Source organism: Rhea americana, unplaced genomic scaffold (genome assembly GCF_003343005.1).
Source record: "Rhea americana isolate MKP2758 unplaced genomic scaffold, rheAme1 scaffold_65, whole genome shotgun sequence".
Lineage (NCBI taxonomy): Eukaryota > Metazoa > Chordata > Aves > Rheiformes > Rheidae > Rhea > Rhea americana.
The window spans coordinates 3039617-3058044 of record NW_028186812.1 but is presented as its reverse complement, the minus strand read 5'-3'; the positions used below and the strand labels follow the sequence as shown (position 1 = coordinate 3058044).

General features: G+C 41.7%; 1 protein-coding gene across 4 annotated transcripts in view; it reads left to right on the top strand.

Annotated features, from left to right (window-relative positions):
* Positions 1-18428, top strand: part of SMAD9 (SMAD family member 9) — a 29278-nt gene that overhangs the window by 8574 nt on the left and 2276 nt on the right. The window contains exons 3-6 of one of the 4 annotated variants that reach the window (XM_085320656.1): positions 1674-1784; positions 3390-3611; positions 7911-8167; positions 12950-13182. In XM_085320656.1, the coding sequence (XP_085176782.1) occupies positions 1674-1784; positions 3390-3611; positions 7911-8167; positions 12950-13093 (734 nt within the window). In that variant the 3' untranslated portion in view covers positions 13094-13182. Of the gene's footprint in view, positions 1-1673; positions 1812-3389; positions 3612-7910; positions 8168-12949; positions 13183-18428 lie in introns of all 4 variants that reach the window. The other 3 variants (XM_085320658.1, XM_085320655.1, XM_085320659.1) reach the window with 3 other exon arrangements.

Sequence of the window (18428 nt, the reverse complement as noted above, 5' to 3'; positions counted from 1 at the left end):
GCCTGGAAGTGCCTATTTTTCTTTAATGAGTATAAGGAGAGCTTATGGTGACTAGGCTAGGTGTAGACATCACAGATACATATATAACCATATCATAATCCCTTCTGTAACTTTTATTCTCTTCTACTGTTTCTTGAGCTTTCTTTATCATTCTGACTTGTTGCATTTTCTTTGGAAAGGTTATGTCTTCCCTATGTTAGAAATGTCATTTAGTGGGATTCCCAGATCCTGGACACTGCTTAAATAGAATTCCAATGCAATACTTGGAAGATTCAGTAGTCATCTTATGAGACAGCCCCCATTCACATTTTTCCACCCTGGGTGAAGTGGCTCTGTTTCGGAGCTCGGCCAACAAACCACATTCACAAGAGGGAATTACAGCCTGGACCTAAGTTAAACTCTGGACTTCTTAAACAGACCCTTAGTCCTGCAGACTTATACATGACTGTAAGTTATTTACAGGCCTACTGAGTTTCCGTTTAAGTGAGTAAAGCTACATACTTTTAGTGCTTGTGAAGGGAATGCCAGAGTTTTCTAACATGAAAATGAAGCATCCTCTTCTCTGGCTTCCTCCCATCTTTCTTGTGAATCCCCACTACAGAGAACCACCTTTTTTTTTACATCTTACTGTACTGTAAAAGAGACAAATTAGGAACTGGGCAGGCTGTGAGCTGATACTTTTTCTTCATATTTTTCCCTCACATCTATTGCTTTTTGATGAAAGGCAGGTTTAGCTCAGTTGGTTAGAGCGTGGTGCTGCTAATGCCAAGGTCTTGGGTTCAATCCCCGTATGGGCTATGCTGAGGGTTGGGCTAGATTACCTCCAGAGGTCCCTTCCAACCATTCTATGGTTACTATGAAGACTGAAAAAATCAGAAGAGAGAGCTGGCCCTCCCTTGCTGGACAGAGGTAAAAGGTAAAAATTTGGAGGGAGTTTTGCTAAATCTCACTTTAGACTATAAGGGCTCTCTATAGGCTTTCTTTACAGCCTGTGAGGAAAGAGAGTTTTCTCACAGAGGAGCAATTAAAGTTAGCTTCTGCTCTTAAATCATGCTCTGCAAGMTTTTTCCATTTGAGAGAGAAGTATGGAACTGAAGGATCAACCTGCATTACTTCCTGACTGTAAAAAACTCAGGTTACAAGAGTACTTGGCRGTAATTATCACTAGTTCATTAGTAATTATCACTAGGGAAGTGCCTCTTCTCTGTCACTTGGAATTCACAACAGTTATGCACAACTTTATCACCAGTATGCCCAGTTGCTGTAATTCATTCCTGATTGGTTCTGTGGCTTTCATTTGCTCTTAAGGACAAAGTATGAAGCCTTCTGCATCCTGCCTGTCCCCTCTATTTCAAGGCCTTCTGGATCAGTCTAGACCTGAGGCACTGCTGTGATCGATCATCTCTCCCTCTTTCAAGTGTACCAAGTCCAACATGACTGCCCTTCCTTTCCATTCTTCATGAACACAAAATGTTCTTAGTCTGAGGACTGAAGGGAGGTCAAGTACACATTTGTACTCTGTTTCAAACCCTTCTCTAGCTAAACAAGGCTGAAGGAGTGTTACATAYTTGCCAAGAAGAGGTGGAGAGAATTTACCAAATTACTGATTTTGATGTCTTTTCCAACTTTTCTTTCTTTCTTTCTTTTTTTCTTTCTTCTCTTYTTTCTAATAGTGGAAACTCCACCCCCACCTTACCATGCAAGAGAAACTTCAGGAATCCAAAATGGGCGGTCAATGGATGCAATAGCTGAAAGTCAACTAGTACTTTCTTTGTCCCATGGAGGTAAATCTGCAGATGGAGAAACTGAAAGTAAATAACTATTTGTACTATTTCTCAAAGAGAATTTGTTAAGCAAAAATTATCARTTAAATGTCCAGTGAACTTAGCATCAGGTTTCAGACAATTTTAAGGCTAAGACTGTGTACCAGACCCATCAGTTGGCTAGCAGAATAGGACGATTTAAGAATTCGGTTACTTAAGTAGGGAATTACAAAATTTAGACTCTACTTGCATGCATTAGCAGCTAAAAACTGCTAAAACTCTACTTGCATGCATTAACAGCTAGAAAACTGATAATTAAAGCAGACACTATTTTCTAGACCGTAAAGGCAAAGATACCAAATCAAAGATGGGGAGGCTATATAATACGAAACAGCACTACCAATACCAGAAATGATTTCTTTATCACCTTCAGTTCTGGGTTTCATGCACTTTAAAGCTTTATGTTTAGAACTGTTCTTATTTTCAAATTTATTTTAACATTACATTACCGTCTGGCTAGAATATGAAAGGACTTGTTGTAGTGAAGCACAAAGAGATTTTTACAGAAGGCCAGACTCTTTGCCCTCATGTAAGTATGCTTTAGGGAGAGATGGCGTGGATGGCCAGAATAGAAGGAACTGGGAATGAACAACACACACACATAGGCATATTAAAAATAATGCAAGCCTTCTGAAACAATGAKGAACATGTATGTATCAGAGAAGTGGAAAAGGAATATGAGGATAAAGRTGCTAATAACATATGGATATGTAGAATCGCCAGATAATAAGCAAATTTCAAGAACCAATATTTTTAAATAAATAGTCCAGAGACTAATTTCTGCCATCTTTTACCGTCTTGGATCACTGGCCTAGCGAATCTTAGTTGGAAGTTTACTAGTGGTTACTCACAGAGGTGCTCCGGGAGGAGGGGGTCTCACACRTGTTTGTGGTAGGCAGGCAAGATAAGATTTCCCACTAATTCCTGTAGTACAAATAAGACTCAGAGATTTTCTTATGTTACTGAGTCTTTCTTTGTCTTTGAGCTGGAAAACCCGGGCAGGGGTGGTTCCAAAAGAAATGGCCTTGCTGACATTTGCTGACTACAGTCCCACATGGAAGCAGAAAGCCCAGAAGCATGCAAAAATGGGGGGAGGAAGGGAGTGATTGATTACTTCTGAACTTCAGCATTTGGTATCAGGCTGAAGGCTTGGCTCAGTTTTGACTTGCTTTGAGCCCATCTGTCATCCGTAGCTCCTTCTGGTGTGCAGAGCAGATGTATCCCTTACTATTTTCAGTGTAGTGATTGGGCTCTAGTTCAGCAAAGAATGTCAGCATGTGCTTAATTTGATGCATTATAGTTACCACTTTTAAGAACAAGTGCGACTCCTTAGAGGCTTAAAGCTAAGCTGATGCACCACCCTTTTGCACATTTGAGGCTCCAGTTATAAAATAAAATAGAGGCAGAAGTTGCTGTCAAGATAAGTCCTGACAGAAGTGACTGTTTTAGGTGAAGATCCCTGGGGAGGGGGTGGAAAGGAGGGAAGAAAGGAAATGGAGACATAGAATGATTGTTTGAAAAAGTATTATTGAGACATAAGCAGCTGATTAATTTTATTTCCTACAGACTTTCGCCCTGTTTGCTATGAGGAACCCCAGCACTGGTGCTCAGTTGCCTACTATGAACTCAACAATCGGGTAGGGGAGACTTTCCAGGCTTCCTCTCGAAGTATCCTTATAGATGGATTTACAGACCCCTCAAATAACAGGAACAGGTTCTGCCTAGGGCTGCTYTCAAATGTAAACCGCAACTCGACTATAGAAAACACCAGGAGACACATAGGAAAAGGTAAGAGGAAATCCCTCCTTCTTGGGAATATTTAGAGCTTGAAAGAAGAGTGTATTACATTAATAGATCTAGCCAATTTGTCAGATGTGCATGTCTTAAAACCAAAGCGCTGAGATTACTTCTGAAATAGAAGAAAAGCAGCGGATTCTTTTCTGGCTGGATAAGAATCAGCAGAGTAGCTTCTTACAAAAGCTATTTACTTAGCCACTGAAGAGAAAAATGTTGTTTATAGTTGTCTAATTTAGCAGTATGTATTTTCATTTTATTTATTAGGGCTTCTGGCCACTGGGAATATTGCCATTGAAATGCCACTAAAAGGATAATTGCTGGTGCCTCAGGGCTGGTTCTCCTATCACCAAATAACAAAGGGAGATGGATGAAACACTTAGTAGTTGAGTTATTTAGCTGAAGAACTCTGCAAGAGTTGCCTTTGGAGCTTTTTTGCCCTAGCAGCTTAAGAAAGTCAGTCCAATCTGATTCTCTGTCTCATCAGCTTCTATCTAGTAAAACTGATCTTGGATTCTCCTTCAAGCAATTCTCCTTGTATGCGCTAAGTCTAATTTACATGCACTGTGCACACAGCATCATATGTTGAGACCACTCCTGAACATGCACGGCTGCACACACTCCATCCCAGCTCACGAAGGCTGCGTAGGCCCCAGTATTCTCCCAGAACTTTGCACTGTTCAAGACAGTGAGTCAGAAGCCCTGTACTGGCCACTGCTCTGTGCAGATGAAATGTTGCCTATTCTGGTATATCCAGTCTAGACTCATTATCTTGCCAAGCCAGCCTCTCACCAGTAGCTGCCTGGGAATGGATTTCCCACTGGACTAATTAACTCTAATTGTTCCACTTCTATTATCTTGTCAACCTCACCTCATTTCCCAGGCCTAGAGCAGTATTTTAATTGGCCCTTGATAGTCTAGTGTTGAATGACTGAATATGAGGAAGGTCTGAGACAAAATGTTACAGACAACAGTGAACCTGAAGGCTAGTGCAGGAGGTGCTGCACTTCACAGAAATGCTGTACTTACCTCTTGCCTTGTTCTCCAGGAGAACACTTCTAGTACAAATATACTATGTGAAGTGAGTGTGATGCTGCAAGTGTCTATCAGTGGTTTGTTGCGAGCAGTGTAAATGAGTTGTCCGTCTAGTCCTGACTTATRCAGAGAATAAGGCAAAGTTTCCCTATCAATGTTTTCTCTCAGAGRATTAAATCAAAGCTGAGCCCAGCCTCCACAAAGTGAGAAAAAAATATCAGTCAAAGTTGTCATCTGAGGAAATTACATCCTGTAAATTTCTGCCCCCAAAATGAAAAGGGCAGAACAGGAAGAAAAGAGGTACATGCTAATGGTCCTCCTCTATTCAAATCTGAAGATCTGTCTTCATTGATTGAAAGTCCTTTTAAGTYCTATGCTAGGAATCTGCCCAAGGGAAGGGAGCAGGTTGCCCAGAGAGGAGCTTAGAATATCTGAGATCCTTCATTTTACTGCTCTTCCCTGTTTATGCAAATCTTAAAAAAAAACTTTTTCAAGTGGAATAGAAATGGCACCAGCACAGGCCTGCAGAAGAGAGCACAGCAGTTCCAAAACTCTGTAGTTCAAAGGTATTCTGGACAGATGAAAGCTACTGAAATGGATACAATTGTCACATGTTAACAGGGGGAAAAAAGAGTAAGTAAACAAGATTAGCTCAGTAGGATAAGGATATGCGATTGAATTGTCATCTAGTGTATCAGCGTGAAATAGTTTCCTGGAAATACCACATCAAAGCTAAAAACGATCCAGAACACAATGCAACTTCTACTAGCAATTGGATCTGTTTCAGCAGTCAGACTTCAAGGACAAAATGGGGACTTCTGATCAGAATGTCGCAAAGATGRGGCAACTTGGGGACTGCTGAATCTCCAAATTTTGTAGAGAGTGATGAAACTCATTAAAACACATGGACACTTGATATGATCTTCTATAAATATTCAGCTGCTTGGTTTCCTTGACAGTACTAGTCTTCAGTGAATGAATAGCAGAAGACCTGAAACGCATGCTGACATATCGCTGCTGCTGTTTTTAAAAAGTCTGCAAGGAAAAGAAAATTGTAAGCTGTGCTTTCAGAAGTGACTTTGGTGCTTTTGTTTTTTTCTGAAGTTAGGATCTCAATATGTTCTGAAAATCCAGCACCTTAAAGCTTCTCACTTTAACACCCTAAATCACTAATCACGTCTGTAGATTTGAAATGTGGCAAATATTTATGTCCTTATTCTTCTCTCCCTACCTTGCGTTCTCACTTAAACAGCTTATTTCAGGAATTAATATGGACTCCATCAAGGTCACCTAGGATGATTTAACTTTTTTAGTGTATTTTTCTACCCCCTTTTACAAAAGGAARAGGAGACACAGGTCAAGTAATAGCAGTCACAATGTGGAACACCACGTAACTATCTGGAGCAGTTGTAGTGTTGCTGATGACTGGTCTCATTGAGCTGTAGTTTCACCCGTGTTCCCAGTGCAATACCAGCTTGGGCTGTGAGCCACACCCCGCTGTCACTCAGATCTAATGGGAGATCTCGTGGGTACACAAAAGTAAAAGTCAAGTGATGGCTTGAGGACAGACTTTAAGGTTCTTGTCTGACTCATTTGGGAAATCTATGGGAGAGCATATTTTTCCCAGATCCCTTTCCTACTTAACCTGCTTTTCCCCAAGCCTTTCCCACTTCTGTTGAGAGGCTGGTTTTGTTTCAAGGATATGCTGCTGCCCCTTGTCATGACCACAGAGGCATGAACGGAGACTGGGAAGATGTAGTCAGTCTTTTAGTATGAAAGACAACAGGAAAAAAAAACAAATTAATCCTGAATTATTAAAGCACAGTTATCATTAGCTTTTCAGGCAGTCCACTTAGACTCTGTGAATGTGTGCATTTATGTGTAAGGCTTTGAGCTCTGTACCTGGGAATAGAGGAAGGTTTTATTTTTATTTATTGGTGGTTTGTATGAGAACAAAGAACTGAAGTCTTTTGACCACAGGAGGAGTTCATCTCACCTAATAACCATGGGAAGGTTAAATGTGGAGGCATCTTCAGAGGATGACTGGGCCCCCTTCAGGGAGTGGTTTCATGCACTCTTCTAAACACTCCAGGTCCCCATTGCCACTCCTGCACTGATGACTGCAAATAGATTAGTTTTTATTTGGTTCAGCTCCCTTATGCAGGTGGTTGCCTGGCCCTCAAGCATTGCTGCCTTCCTGAGCGCAGGTGTGGAAGGAAGCAGCAAGGGCAGGAAAAGAGAGCTTTTTGAGCACCAGCACAGACTTAGATCAGATTAAGCTGACAGTGAGCCTGCGCTCTGTGGTGGATGGAGTGAATCATCTGGTGGCGGTGCCTCTTGTCATCTATCAGCTAAAGAAGGAGTCTACACACTTAGCTTACACTGGACCCCTAATTTTAAGGTTGCTGAATTTAGCTGAGATAAATCCCTCACCAATTTATGTACATTTTTGTGGAAGCAGTCATCCAGAGGGGAATCTGAGTCCTTGAATGGATAGAAGTGCTTCTATCTTTATTTCCCCAAGGCTGATAAAAATAGGAGAGTCAGTGTTGGTAAGTCACTCAAACACTGAAAGGTCCACAAGAAAATCAGTCATTTTCTTGTTAAATGTTGCTTTGAACGGGATCTGGTGAATAAGTCGGGGTCATGCAAATGTGGTTCTGATGTGGTGGATAAAACAAAACACAGAAAAGCTGTTTTTAAGTGCACACCAGACCATGTTTGAACTGCACGAGATAGCATCCTGTATTAAGGAATAGCGTGCAATGARCTGGGTCTTAAGTCACAGTATATAWGCTCAACAAGGAAAACAGATTTGGATATGTAATGCATAACAGATTTGCTAGWTATCTGACAGTTTTGGTCCATGCTTTGTATATGTTTCACATATGTTTGACATATATGTGTATGTGCGCGTGTGTGTGTCAAAAAGTATCATGCTAGTGTATTAAAAAAGTGAGTCAACCTTCACTGAGTAACAAAGMAGAACAGCGCATGCCAAGACTTTTTTCTCCTATGCCAATACTTTGAAATAACATTTTTGACAATTTGYACTTAATGTTTGTGGGTCTATCTTGTAGATATGTGGATATACACAAATTTTACTGCCCTTTAAAAGGCAARATACAGGCACTGACTGCCTAGAATGATCCTGGGCACACAAGTCTATGCACACAAGTAAAATAATCAAAGAATTACTGGCATAAAGCTTATTGTGAACAATGTAGAAACAATAACTGTTTTTTTTTCCTTTTTGAGGTGTTCATCTTTACTATGTCGGTGGAGAGGTTTATGCTGAATGTGTGAGTGACAGCAGCATTTTTGTGCAAAGCCGCAATTGTAACTATCAGCATGGTTTTCACCCRGCCACTGTCTGCAAGATCCCCAGTGGCTGCAGCCTCAAGATCTTCAACAACCAGCTCTTTGCCCAGCTGCTTGCCCAGTCAGTCAATCATGGTTTTGAAGTGGTGTATGAGCTGACCAAGATGTGTACTATTCGAATGAGCTTTGTTAAAGTAAGGATGTTTGTTTTGTCTTCTCTTGCATTTCTGAAAAGGTGAATCCTGTCACTTGCTAACTTTGGTGCAAAGCTAGACTTTATCAAATCCCTCCCAAGTGGAGAGCAAGACATTCAAGCTGCAACTAGCAATTCAGACTGCCTGTTTTCCAGCATTGTCTTACACTTTTAGGTGCTTAAAACTAGCAGATACTTCTGTGGTCAACTTGGAAGTTTCCTAGAGTCCAAAATTTAAGTATTCCTTAGGCAAATGTGGAAAACAAGCAGAGACTGGATGGTGATGTTGTCCCCACTGATTACATAAAAAGTTCAATTTAGGTATGCTTAGCATATGATGTCGCAGCACATTCCCTAGGCAATTCTTGAGCTATCCCTTTGTTACTGGTTTGCAATAGAGTCTGGTGCAGGCACAAATCTGAAAAAGATGTCCTTATGCCACTAGCCAATTTACAATCTTAACATTACTGTAGACTGGCAGGTATGGGCTCAGTCAGGAAACACTGGGTCCTCCTTCAGCCTGTTGGGGATTGACATTGTTTGCCACCTTTCTGCTCCCTGGCAAAAGATTAGTTAATTCCTTAATTAATTAATTAATTAATTAATTGCTGTTGATATTCACACTGGCCAGACCCACTGCCAGAAAGGATCCTTACAAGCAAAATACAAAACTCAAAAGAACCACTGACCTTCTTCTGTTATCTGAAAGAGACAGTAGGCCACCAAAGCTATTACTGTTTCCATGTCTTTGACCTTTTGCAATCTGACTGCTGGGTGTGCAATGTATCTGTCTTTGTGGGAGTTTCTTAAATCTTTTGAATGTCATTCTCTCCAGAAGGACATTTCTTGACTAGCTTTAGAACTAACAATATACTTTTAGTATCTGTGGTGTCATCTAGGAGAATGGTGAGTATTTCAAGATTGCTTATTCTATGAGTGCCCTCGACTCTGACTTCCTACAGTGCTACTGGAGAGTTAGGCAGCAATTATCAGCCTGCATACTAGAGAAGCTGCACCATTAGAAACCCACTAGTCCTGCTTAGGTACTGACTGTAAGAAGTGGCTTTAGTGTAGCCTTCTGTCTTGCAGATTTTGTTGTATACAAATGATTGAATCAAGCTGACTGAATTCACATCTAAAGTACTACAAAATGGCTTGAGGCTCAAGCCCAGTTCCCCTACCTCTTGCAAAGTGGAAGAGTTCAGACCCAGGCAGCTTTCTGGCTTTGACTCTTTCCAACTGTCCTTGGGGACCCATTCTCTTAACTATCTGAGAGCATTAAGAATGCCCTGTAATTTTTCCTGTGAGTCCAAGCCAAAATCTCCCTGCCCATATTGTTTTGTTCTTGAGAAGGAACGGACATCTTGTTCACATGCAAGCATTAGGGGAGGAAAGAACATAAGAAACCCAACAAACAGCATTTTSTTTAATGGAAGACATGAATTGGTGTGTTGTTCGTAAAGGCAGTGTAGCCAGTTACGCAATATTTTCATTATCTCGGCAACTCAGGGGCAGTCTCTTTGATGTGTTATCTGCCTCCAAGCCCAGCGTGGCAGCAAAAGTGGTAGTGTTGATGCACTAAGTAACACTACTGCTGTATTATCACAGTGCTTTGTTCAAATAATGGCAGTCACTAGAGTGCCGCAGGCACCAGAAGACCAGTGCAAGAAGGAGCTATTTCAAACCTTTTCCCATGACCTTTGGAAAGGGGCTATGCAAATCTCATCTAGATTCTTTCTTCCTGGCCTTTAAAAACTGTTTCCTGTATTCAGTTTACMCAAATTATTTCTCTCCCGAGGTGTAAGACCTGTTGGGACAGGAGTGTCCYTGGGGTGTTGGGGTGCGTAGTGGAGAGAGGACAGTGTTGCTCGTYGGAGCCCCAGTATGTGCCACACAGCATGAGTCCCCAGACACAGGGCAGTCCTGTGCTTCTCTCCTCTTCTTGACCCCACACACCAGGTGCTGCTAATCTCTTACTGACCACAGAACAAGTTGAGCCCAAATGCTGGAGACCCTATTGCCTGTGCTACAAATGCATGAGCTGCCAAACAGGGAGGCAGAAATGGTAGGGACAGAGAGTCGTGAGAAACTTGCCCAGACTGTCATTTTCTGGAGATAGGTTRTAGGATAGATGGAGAAGATGCTSCTGTTTACTCCCATGCTCCTTGTATGCGCATGCAGSAACTGGGAGCAGCAAACATGAAGTCAGACAGACATGGGGTTAGATTTAGCTCAGTTGGTTAGACTGTGGTGCTAATAATGCCAAGGTCATGGGTTTGATCACCATATGAGCCACTTGTTTGGRATTGCACTAGATGATCTCCAGAGGTCCCTTCCAACCTTACCAATTCTATGATTCTACGATTGTGTTAGCAGAGGCCGCTGAATTTTGATCCACAGAGTGATGTGGACAAACCTAACAAGCAGGTTGGCTGGTGCCCCTTCTCTGCAGGTGAGGCAGCTCAAGCACAGTGCAGAGAGCCAGAGTCAAGTCCTGAACCCAGACCCTCACTCCCRCAGCAATTTGCTCCCTATTAGCCCCCATTGCTTTCCATCTCAGCACTAAGAAGATGACACAGCAGGCTTGGCCCCTTCTCAGTGTGAGGAAACTCACGGCTCTGGGACATGGCTAAGCGCCCGTCTGAAGAAGGCTGTTGCCAGCWCAAGGTGGGAAAGGCTGGCAGTACCCACAGGGTTTACTCCCATGTTAAGCGAGTTCCACCTCTGAGTTCCTTTCAGCCCCAGGGGTCAAGGACGCTACCTGTGGCCTAGGGAGGGCCTTAATTTACAGGCCAAAGACATAGGTGAGTCCTGAGCTCACGGCATTTTGACTGTGGGAAGCTGCAGTTGGAGCCTGAGGTGGCCACAGGGGCAGCTGCACTGGGGGAAGGCAGCTAGCCAYGTTTTGGAGCTGCCAGCAGAGGGAGATGGCCAGCTACCAAAAGATGCTTGTAATCTGACAAACGACTTGCTGCAATGACTGCTGACTTTTGTCTACACTAAACTGCTCAGAAGCGTGCAGGTTGCATTTGCAACATGTAATTGCTTTTCATCCAGATTTTTCCATCCTGCCAGGCAGATTCACTGTTTTCGCTCTGACCATGTATCTTCACTGCAGCTGTGCGTTATCCCCCTTACAGGCAGAAGGCCAACTGCACTGATTTAAAGATTGAGAGTTTTATGCAAACATTTCCAGAACATTAAGGTGCCTAAAAATAAAGACATTTTCTAGCCTCATAAATGCTCTGCAAGTCAGAAAAGTGTTGYCTGATTAAAAGTACTCTGGGCTTTGGTGGGCCTATATCTTAGTCTTCTGCTTTTCTGCCCCCTGTTCACTATTAAATAGAAAAGGATTTTATCCAGATCATTTATTATGGCATCCAGTTCTAATATTGTTCCTGGTTTTACAGTTGGTTGTTTAGAGAACTGGATTCTAGCAATCTCAGTGCTCTGAACTGAGGAGCACACGCTCTAATTTARGTATGTTTGGCAGGCATTGGTTTTAATATATCTCCATGTATTTTTTCACAACAAAAATGTCTACCCTTCTGACCAGCACAGTGATAGGAAAAGCTCAGCTTCTGTGATCAGTCGCCCACGGATTATGAGCCTCATCCTGAAGTAAGACAATATTTTGCACATTGCCTGGTRGAAATTTGAGTTCTATTTCTGTAAGAGAGACAGTCAATTAGCTGTGAGACTTTAGGCTGTTAATTGAATCTCTCACATTGCTGTGAAACTGGCTATTCCCRGAATGTGATACTGTGCGCAAGCACTATGAATCCAGAGCTTCTGTATTTGGGCTGAGGTAAGGAGACCAGTAACTYTCCTGAGTTTGATGGTGAATGTGATTTCTTTTTAGTAGTTCTGTGCTCAGAGAAATATCAGCTGTCTAGCTGATCAAGTCCCATCACACATTATTGCCCCATCACACTATTCTGGGGATTCACACAGGTGGCTAGAATTAATATATCTAGCCAAAACTGKCAGAGTGGCTGCCTTCTGACACTGGGCTGCCTTCTGACACTGCCAGCACCACATGTCCRTCTTCTGACAGAAACTCCATATCCCTTATCTCCCAGAAAGAGCTGGAGAAATTATTCCAAGACTTCCCACAGCAGAGATACAAAAGCCAGGAATTCCTATGGGAAAAGAAGCCATGTTCAAAGATAGAAAAATGATGGAAAATGTCTGTACATAAGCAGAGTTTAAGTTAATTCTCCACAATACATGGAGAATATTGCTTGAAGTTTCCAAAAGCTCAGATAAACACCTAGAAATTCTAGAGACACAGACTCAGAAGATACATCTCTATCAGTGAATGAAGTATTACCCAGCACCATTCACAGTGCTAAAGTGTTATGACAGGGCCTAGTATGCTTTTGGTTGGTGCCAGACTTCTTTGTTCATGGTGCTGGGGTTAAAACAGTAGGGAACCATTCCCAATAGGCTGTTTGCTGGCAGGCACCCTCTTTTCGAAATTRGGAAATTTTCCAAGCTGAGAAACAGGCAAATTCCATGCCATTTGGTCTCAGCATCTGGAAATATTGCTGAGTATATTTAATTTACCAGTGTAGTTTACCCTTAGTGTCTATGATAACTATGATAACAATAACCTTAAAAAAGAGCAACATTTTGAGCAAAAATTCTCCTTAAAACAAAGCATTAAATCTTGGTAACTTGGATGATGGGCTACCTAGAGTAGTGTTAGGTCATCAGTACTGGTGTTGTGATTTAACATTTTTTTAAGACTCAACTCTTTGGTTCTTTGGTATTTTTGTAGGGCTGGGGAGCAGAGTATCATCGCCAAGATGTTACAAGCACACCCTGCTGGATTGAGATCCACCTGCATGGACCATTGCAATGGCTGGACAAGGTGCTGACACAGATGGGCTCACCTCATAACCCCATCTCCTCAGTCTCATAAGAGTCATCTCTTGAACTCCCTTAGGATGGATGCTATTGCAGGCAGTGGCTTATAGAATTCCCAGTGAACAGAAGCTTCTATATGTAGATGTATGTAGATGTAAATATATCTATACATAGTCTACTCTCCTATTTTTTTCATGCTATGTTTTGTGGTTTCTAGCTACTCTGATGCCAGTACAGTAAGTTTAGAAATTCAGGTATAGCATATCTGTTCTCTAGTACAAAATAAGCCAAATTCCTGCAAAAGTGTCAAACATTTCCTATGAGCATCAACATTTGCCAGCCAAGCCAGTAAAAGGTGAGAATTCTCAGCCCTTCTGTGCAGACTCAGAAACCTGGCTGTAGCTGTTCCTAGTAGGTGAAATTCACCCCTCTGCAGGCAACCAAAGTCAGATCTCTTTGCACCACATATCCATTTTACATCCTAACTTCAGGTCTAAAAGAGAACCTTAAGTGGTGCACAAGATGTATGGATAGAGATGAYTTTTTTTCCAGTGATCTGAAGGGCTAAACAGCAATTCCAGTCTGTCTCCCTATTGCAAAGCATGAGGGGACAACAGATCCTCTGAGGAGCTGGGACACCCCTGTCTGMCATAGGATTTGGCAGGAGGAAAGAGCCCTCAGGACACATTCAGCACTGGAGCCTTATCAGAGCATTCTGGACAAATCCGAGTAGTCTGATACTGTTGACACAGTAGTGTATGGTACTGCTGCACTGAAATATAACAAGYTCCTAAAACAAAAGAAATTTTGAAATATATCCATGTATGTTTAAAAATTAACTTCCAGTGCTTTTTTGCAAAGTACATTCATATTTGCATATGTATCTGGCATGTAAAATGAATCCTATCCATTATACAGTATTGATGTAGTTTGTTTTAAAGGTAGGACTATCTGTAGTTAGACTACTGTGCTGATATCAAGGGTACGTCTAAAAGGGACTTGAACTGTGATTCACAAAAGGGAAATGAAGCGTGCGTTGAAGAACTGAACAATTAGTTTATTATCTGTCTTGGGAGAGTCTGTGTCGASAACAGGGCAGAACAAGGAGCCCCACGCTCACAAAGTGCAAGCAGAAGGAGGTGGGAGTCAGTCTTATCTATGCCATGAGCTGTGCCAGTTCTCAGGATCTGAGTGCAACACTTACTTGGGCTTGATGCCAAGGGGTTCCCGGCCAGTCACTTTGCACATCCTCATGGATGGTTTCTCATCTTAGATAGATTTCATCATACATACATACACAGTGTCTTTGCCTCACCTATAGAGGATGGTGGCTTAACAAACAAGTGAAGAATGAACTGGTGCACAAAAATCTTCTAAAAAGCTCCTTGTCTGTGGTTCTTCAGTAAGCAAGAGACCTGTTGCCCACACTCTCAGCTGCAGAGCCACCCTTGCAAAATGCTGTTCACCTGATAGCCTTTTCTGAGGGGGCAGGTGAAACACCATAATAWGTTGATGGTCTCCATTACCTTGCTGAAAGAGGAGGATGATTTCTTTCCAGGAATAGCAGGCCATCTGAAATTGTTTTGCTTTAAGGACCAGAAAGAATGACAGCTTCTCCAATCTCACTCCTTCTTAGAATACACAAGAAGTATATAAAAAAAAATAGAATTTTATTTTTTCTTCTTTTCTCACACGATACCTGGTGCTACACATTTTACTGTATAAATTACAAGAGGTCACCTGAAATCTTCTGGTACATCATAATACAACATTCATTGGAAAGACTTTTCATATCTTTTAGAAGCTACCTGTTATGAGGTGCCACCCTGTTACGAGATGGTGATTACAAATAGAAGAATAACCAGCAAACTAGCGATACTTCCTTGAATGCACCCTCAACTGCCTCTAGCATTATTAGGGCACAGAATGATAAATGATCATTAAGTTATAGCAGTAATAGAAAGTTTTATATGAAATGTGTATAAATGAAGAGCCCTGTTCTGTCACCATTTGACATCGGCAGTGTAACCGTGGGATAGGAAAAGCTTTGCAGCTGCAGCAGTGAAACTGGGTAATAACGTTACACAGAAATTCCAGGCATGCCATTTACTGCTTAACAGACTTGAGGGATGTTGGTTTGGAAACAGACATTTTCCTCAGCATCCTCAGTGTCACCTTATTGAGGTGCTGGTAATGTGGATTTTTTTTAGAATGTTGACTATGCACTTACATCAGCAAGTTCTCCATATTACTTCTCCCTTTTCTTTCTTGGTAGCTGAGGACAGAGAAAACTCACTTCTTCTATCCAGGATCTAGTTCTGTGCTTTATCCTAGACTCTTCCTTGCCTTCTAGGCTTCAGCTAAGAGACAGAAACTGAAACCTCCTTCCCTCCTACTAGAAAGGAGCTTAGAGGTTGGTTTTAGACATTTCCAATCTTCCAAACTTTCATCTTCTTCAGAGAGAGCAAAGGTGCACCAGCTTCTTGGCAACTCCAGAATTCAGTTTCCTGTTGTTGCTACAGAGCAAAAATGGATAGTCAGTGAAGGGAAAGAGGTATTTCTAAGGCATCATTAATTTCTTCATGTGGTGGATAATTCAAACAGGTCAAATATATTGCACTCTGAGTCTGTTTATGTCTTCCCATCAGCTAGAAGGGGAACTCAGGGTCACTAGCTCAGGTATGGACTTCTACATTGGACATATTCAAAAATAGGTGAGATGAGTTCTAGGAGAGATGTAGTGGCTTTGACAGCCTGGCAACGATGCTTGCACAGTAAGTAGGTGTTGTTTAAATAGGAGATGATGGATTCAGAGCAGCTTTTYCTTTTCTGTATTTCTCCTCTTATGGTAATCCTCATACAATTAGCTCTTCTGGCTTAAACGACTCTACGCGTGCATCTCATTAAAGATAGTCACCTTAGTTCCCCTTAAAAGTAGAGAAACAGGCAGTTCTGAAACATGATTCTTCTCACCTAGTGTGTGCATTAGGATGAGAGGAATCATTCAACTATTTGCTGAAAGATGGATCGAAGCACCCAATTCTGGGCAATCAAAGCCAACAACCATCTGTCTTAGAGCTGTTAACCTCTAAGAGGGCTGTCATTACTGTATGCGCTGCTTCCAGTTTTGGTGACCTCTGTAGGCTTTAGTCTTAACCAGGCCAGCACCATTTTATGAGACATTTTTACACAGTAACTGACAATTCCTTTCCAAGGAAAGGGAAGAGCTTACAGTGTTAAAGCCATGTGGTAACAGTGGATCTAGTGGAAGTAGATAGGAAGATGATCTCTGCCCACATAAAGCAAGGATAAAAAAGATTCATTTTCCTTCCTTTTTGAACAAAATCTTTCTTAAAATCTCCTCTAGTATGTGAACTGAGCTCAATTAAAATTTGAGTTTTCTCATACTTTAAGAAATTTTGTATCTCACTGTAATGTCTCCCCATTTTAGGAGGACTTTCTGCTGAAGGGTCTTCATCAACCTATCAGCTTGTATTAAATTTAAAACATTTAAATGCATTCATAAATACTCAAGCTTTTGAGATGGCTTCCTGAGAGATTTAAAAGCTACTTACAGGGATGCTACTTAGCTGAAAGCATTTTTTTTTCTAATGTTTTTTGAGCAATCAACATTTCAAACCTGCTAAAGAAGTTCTGCTACGGAGAAGTACCAAGCATCAGCAGGCAGTGGTGGGAATTTGATCAGCCAGTGGCGTAAAGCACATTTCATCTTGGTACTCAGATCACTTGTTTTCCTATTAAGCGATCCAGAGAAGACTACTTAATTGCTGGCAGTTCTTCGGTAGCAGCAGTATTAATGTGTCCTTTGCATCCCGAGGTGACTGAAGCAAATCTGGCACACTGCATGAAGCCATTCATTGGTACTGTTTCTCTGACTGCTTAGTCCCATATTATAGTAGACAACCAGGTATGTTATAGCAATGACTGTAGCATTCTTGTGCAARAGTGGAGCATGTGTGTTGTCTCCCCATCAAACCCTTCCTCAGAGACAACCCAGCTAGCTATGCTTGATGGTGTTTTCACCCACAGCATGTCCAGGCAAGCCTGTGCGCTTTGAAGGCAAAGGCTGAGCTGAATTTTCACAAAAGGAGAAGGGCTCTACAATGTTCTTGCTATATAGTAAAGCCACAAACATCTTTACTCAACATGATTATTTCACGTTCTGCCTTGCTCAGTCTGAAGGATTATGTATCAGCAACATGAAGGGGAACCATGGCCCTGAGTAACATCAACTGGTGTCAAAGAAATTCCTTCAGTGTCTCTAGCAGGTACTACATCAAGACTGTCAGCCCTCTCTAGGTGCTCCCTGCTTTGAGTAGGGCATCAGACTAGATGCCTTCCAGACGTCCCTTCCAACTTACTTACATTAATTATTCTATGGTTCTACATAGAGATTCAATAATAACAGATTGCCACAGGCAGGATCTGTCTACTAGCAGAGACAGACAGTTTCAGGCTGAAATATAAACATCATCAGCTATTTCTGCATGAGTTCGGTGCAGGGCAGAGCTGCTAGATATTAGTGTTCTCTCAGTATAAAATCAGCAGTGTAAACATCTCTCACTGTAAACTTAATCATCTCCACTGCGCAACTCTTAAAATGGAGAAAGTAGGTTTTTGGCTGTAGCTTTATCTAATCTGCCATTGTTCTTCCTGGCATGCAACACTCATCCTTTTGTCTTTAAGTTCAGAAACCAGTGACTGAGGAGGTTTTAACCCCTCTGAATTTACAGAGGCAACTAAGGCAGAGACTCCATCTGCTTCTTGGTTGGATAGAATGATTTATAAAAAGGCTTGGGGGATTCTGAAGGCTCATTAGGGACTTCTGTGCTGCAACTATAGCTTTCAAGAATGCTTGAGCACAACATGATGGAAGCCAATGAAGGAAAGAAACATTACATCCTATTTACTATTCACCCTCCTCCCAACACCCCATAACCTAGCTTAGTAAAAACAGAAACAGACACAATACAACAGATTAATGAGTCATAGGGTAAAATAATTAAATGTAATTTTCAAAGCTGAGAAGTGCTGCCTAGAATATAGATTTGTACTATCATTTAGAAAGGTACTGAACATGACATGTGCTCTTCAAGCATAAGGAGAGAACTCCTTGCTTTGGAGACCTGGGAAACAGGCTGCTACTTGAACATCTGAACCCAAGCCTTTCTGGGTGAGAGGAAACTCCACTGAAGGGGTTCAGAAGGTTCTACAGAGGGCTTACAGTTCATAGTTGTTTTTTATAGCCACAGATGCACTGACAGGACCTGGGTGGGGTGTGGGAGCTGGCATATGACTAGATATGCTCAGTGATCAACCCTGGAAGTAACAAAGCAATTTGTGCTTAGGCAACCATTATGCTCCCTGGA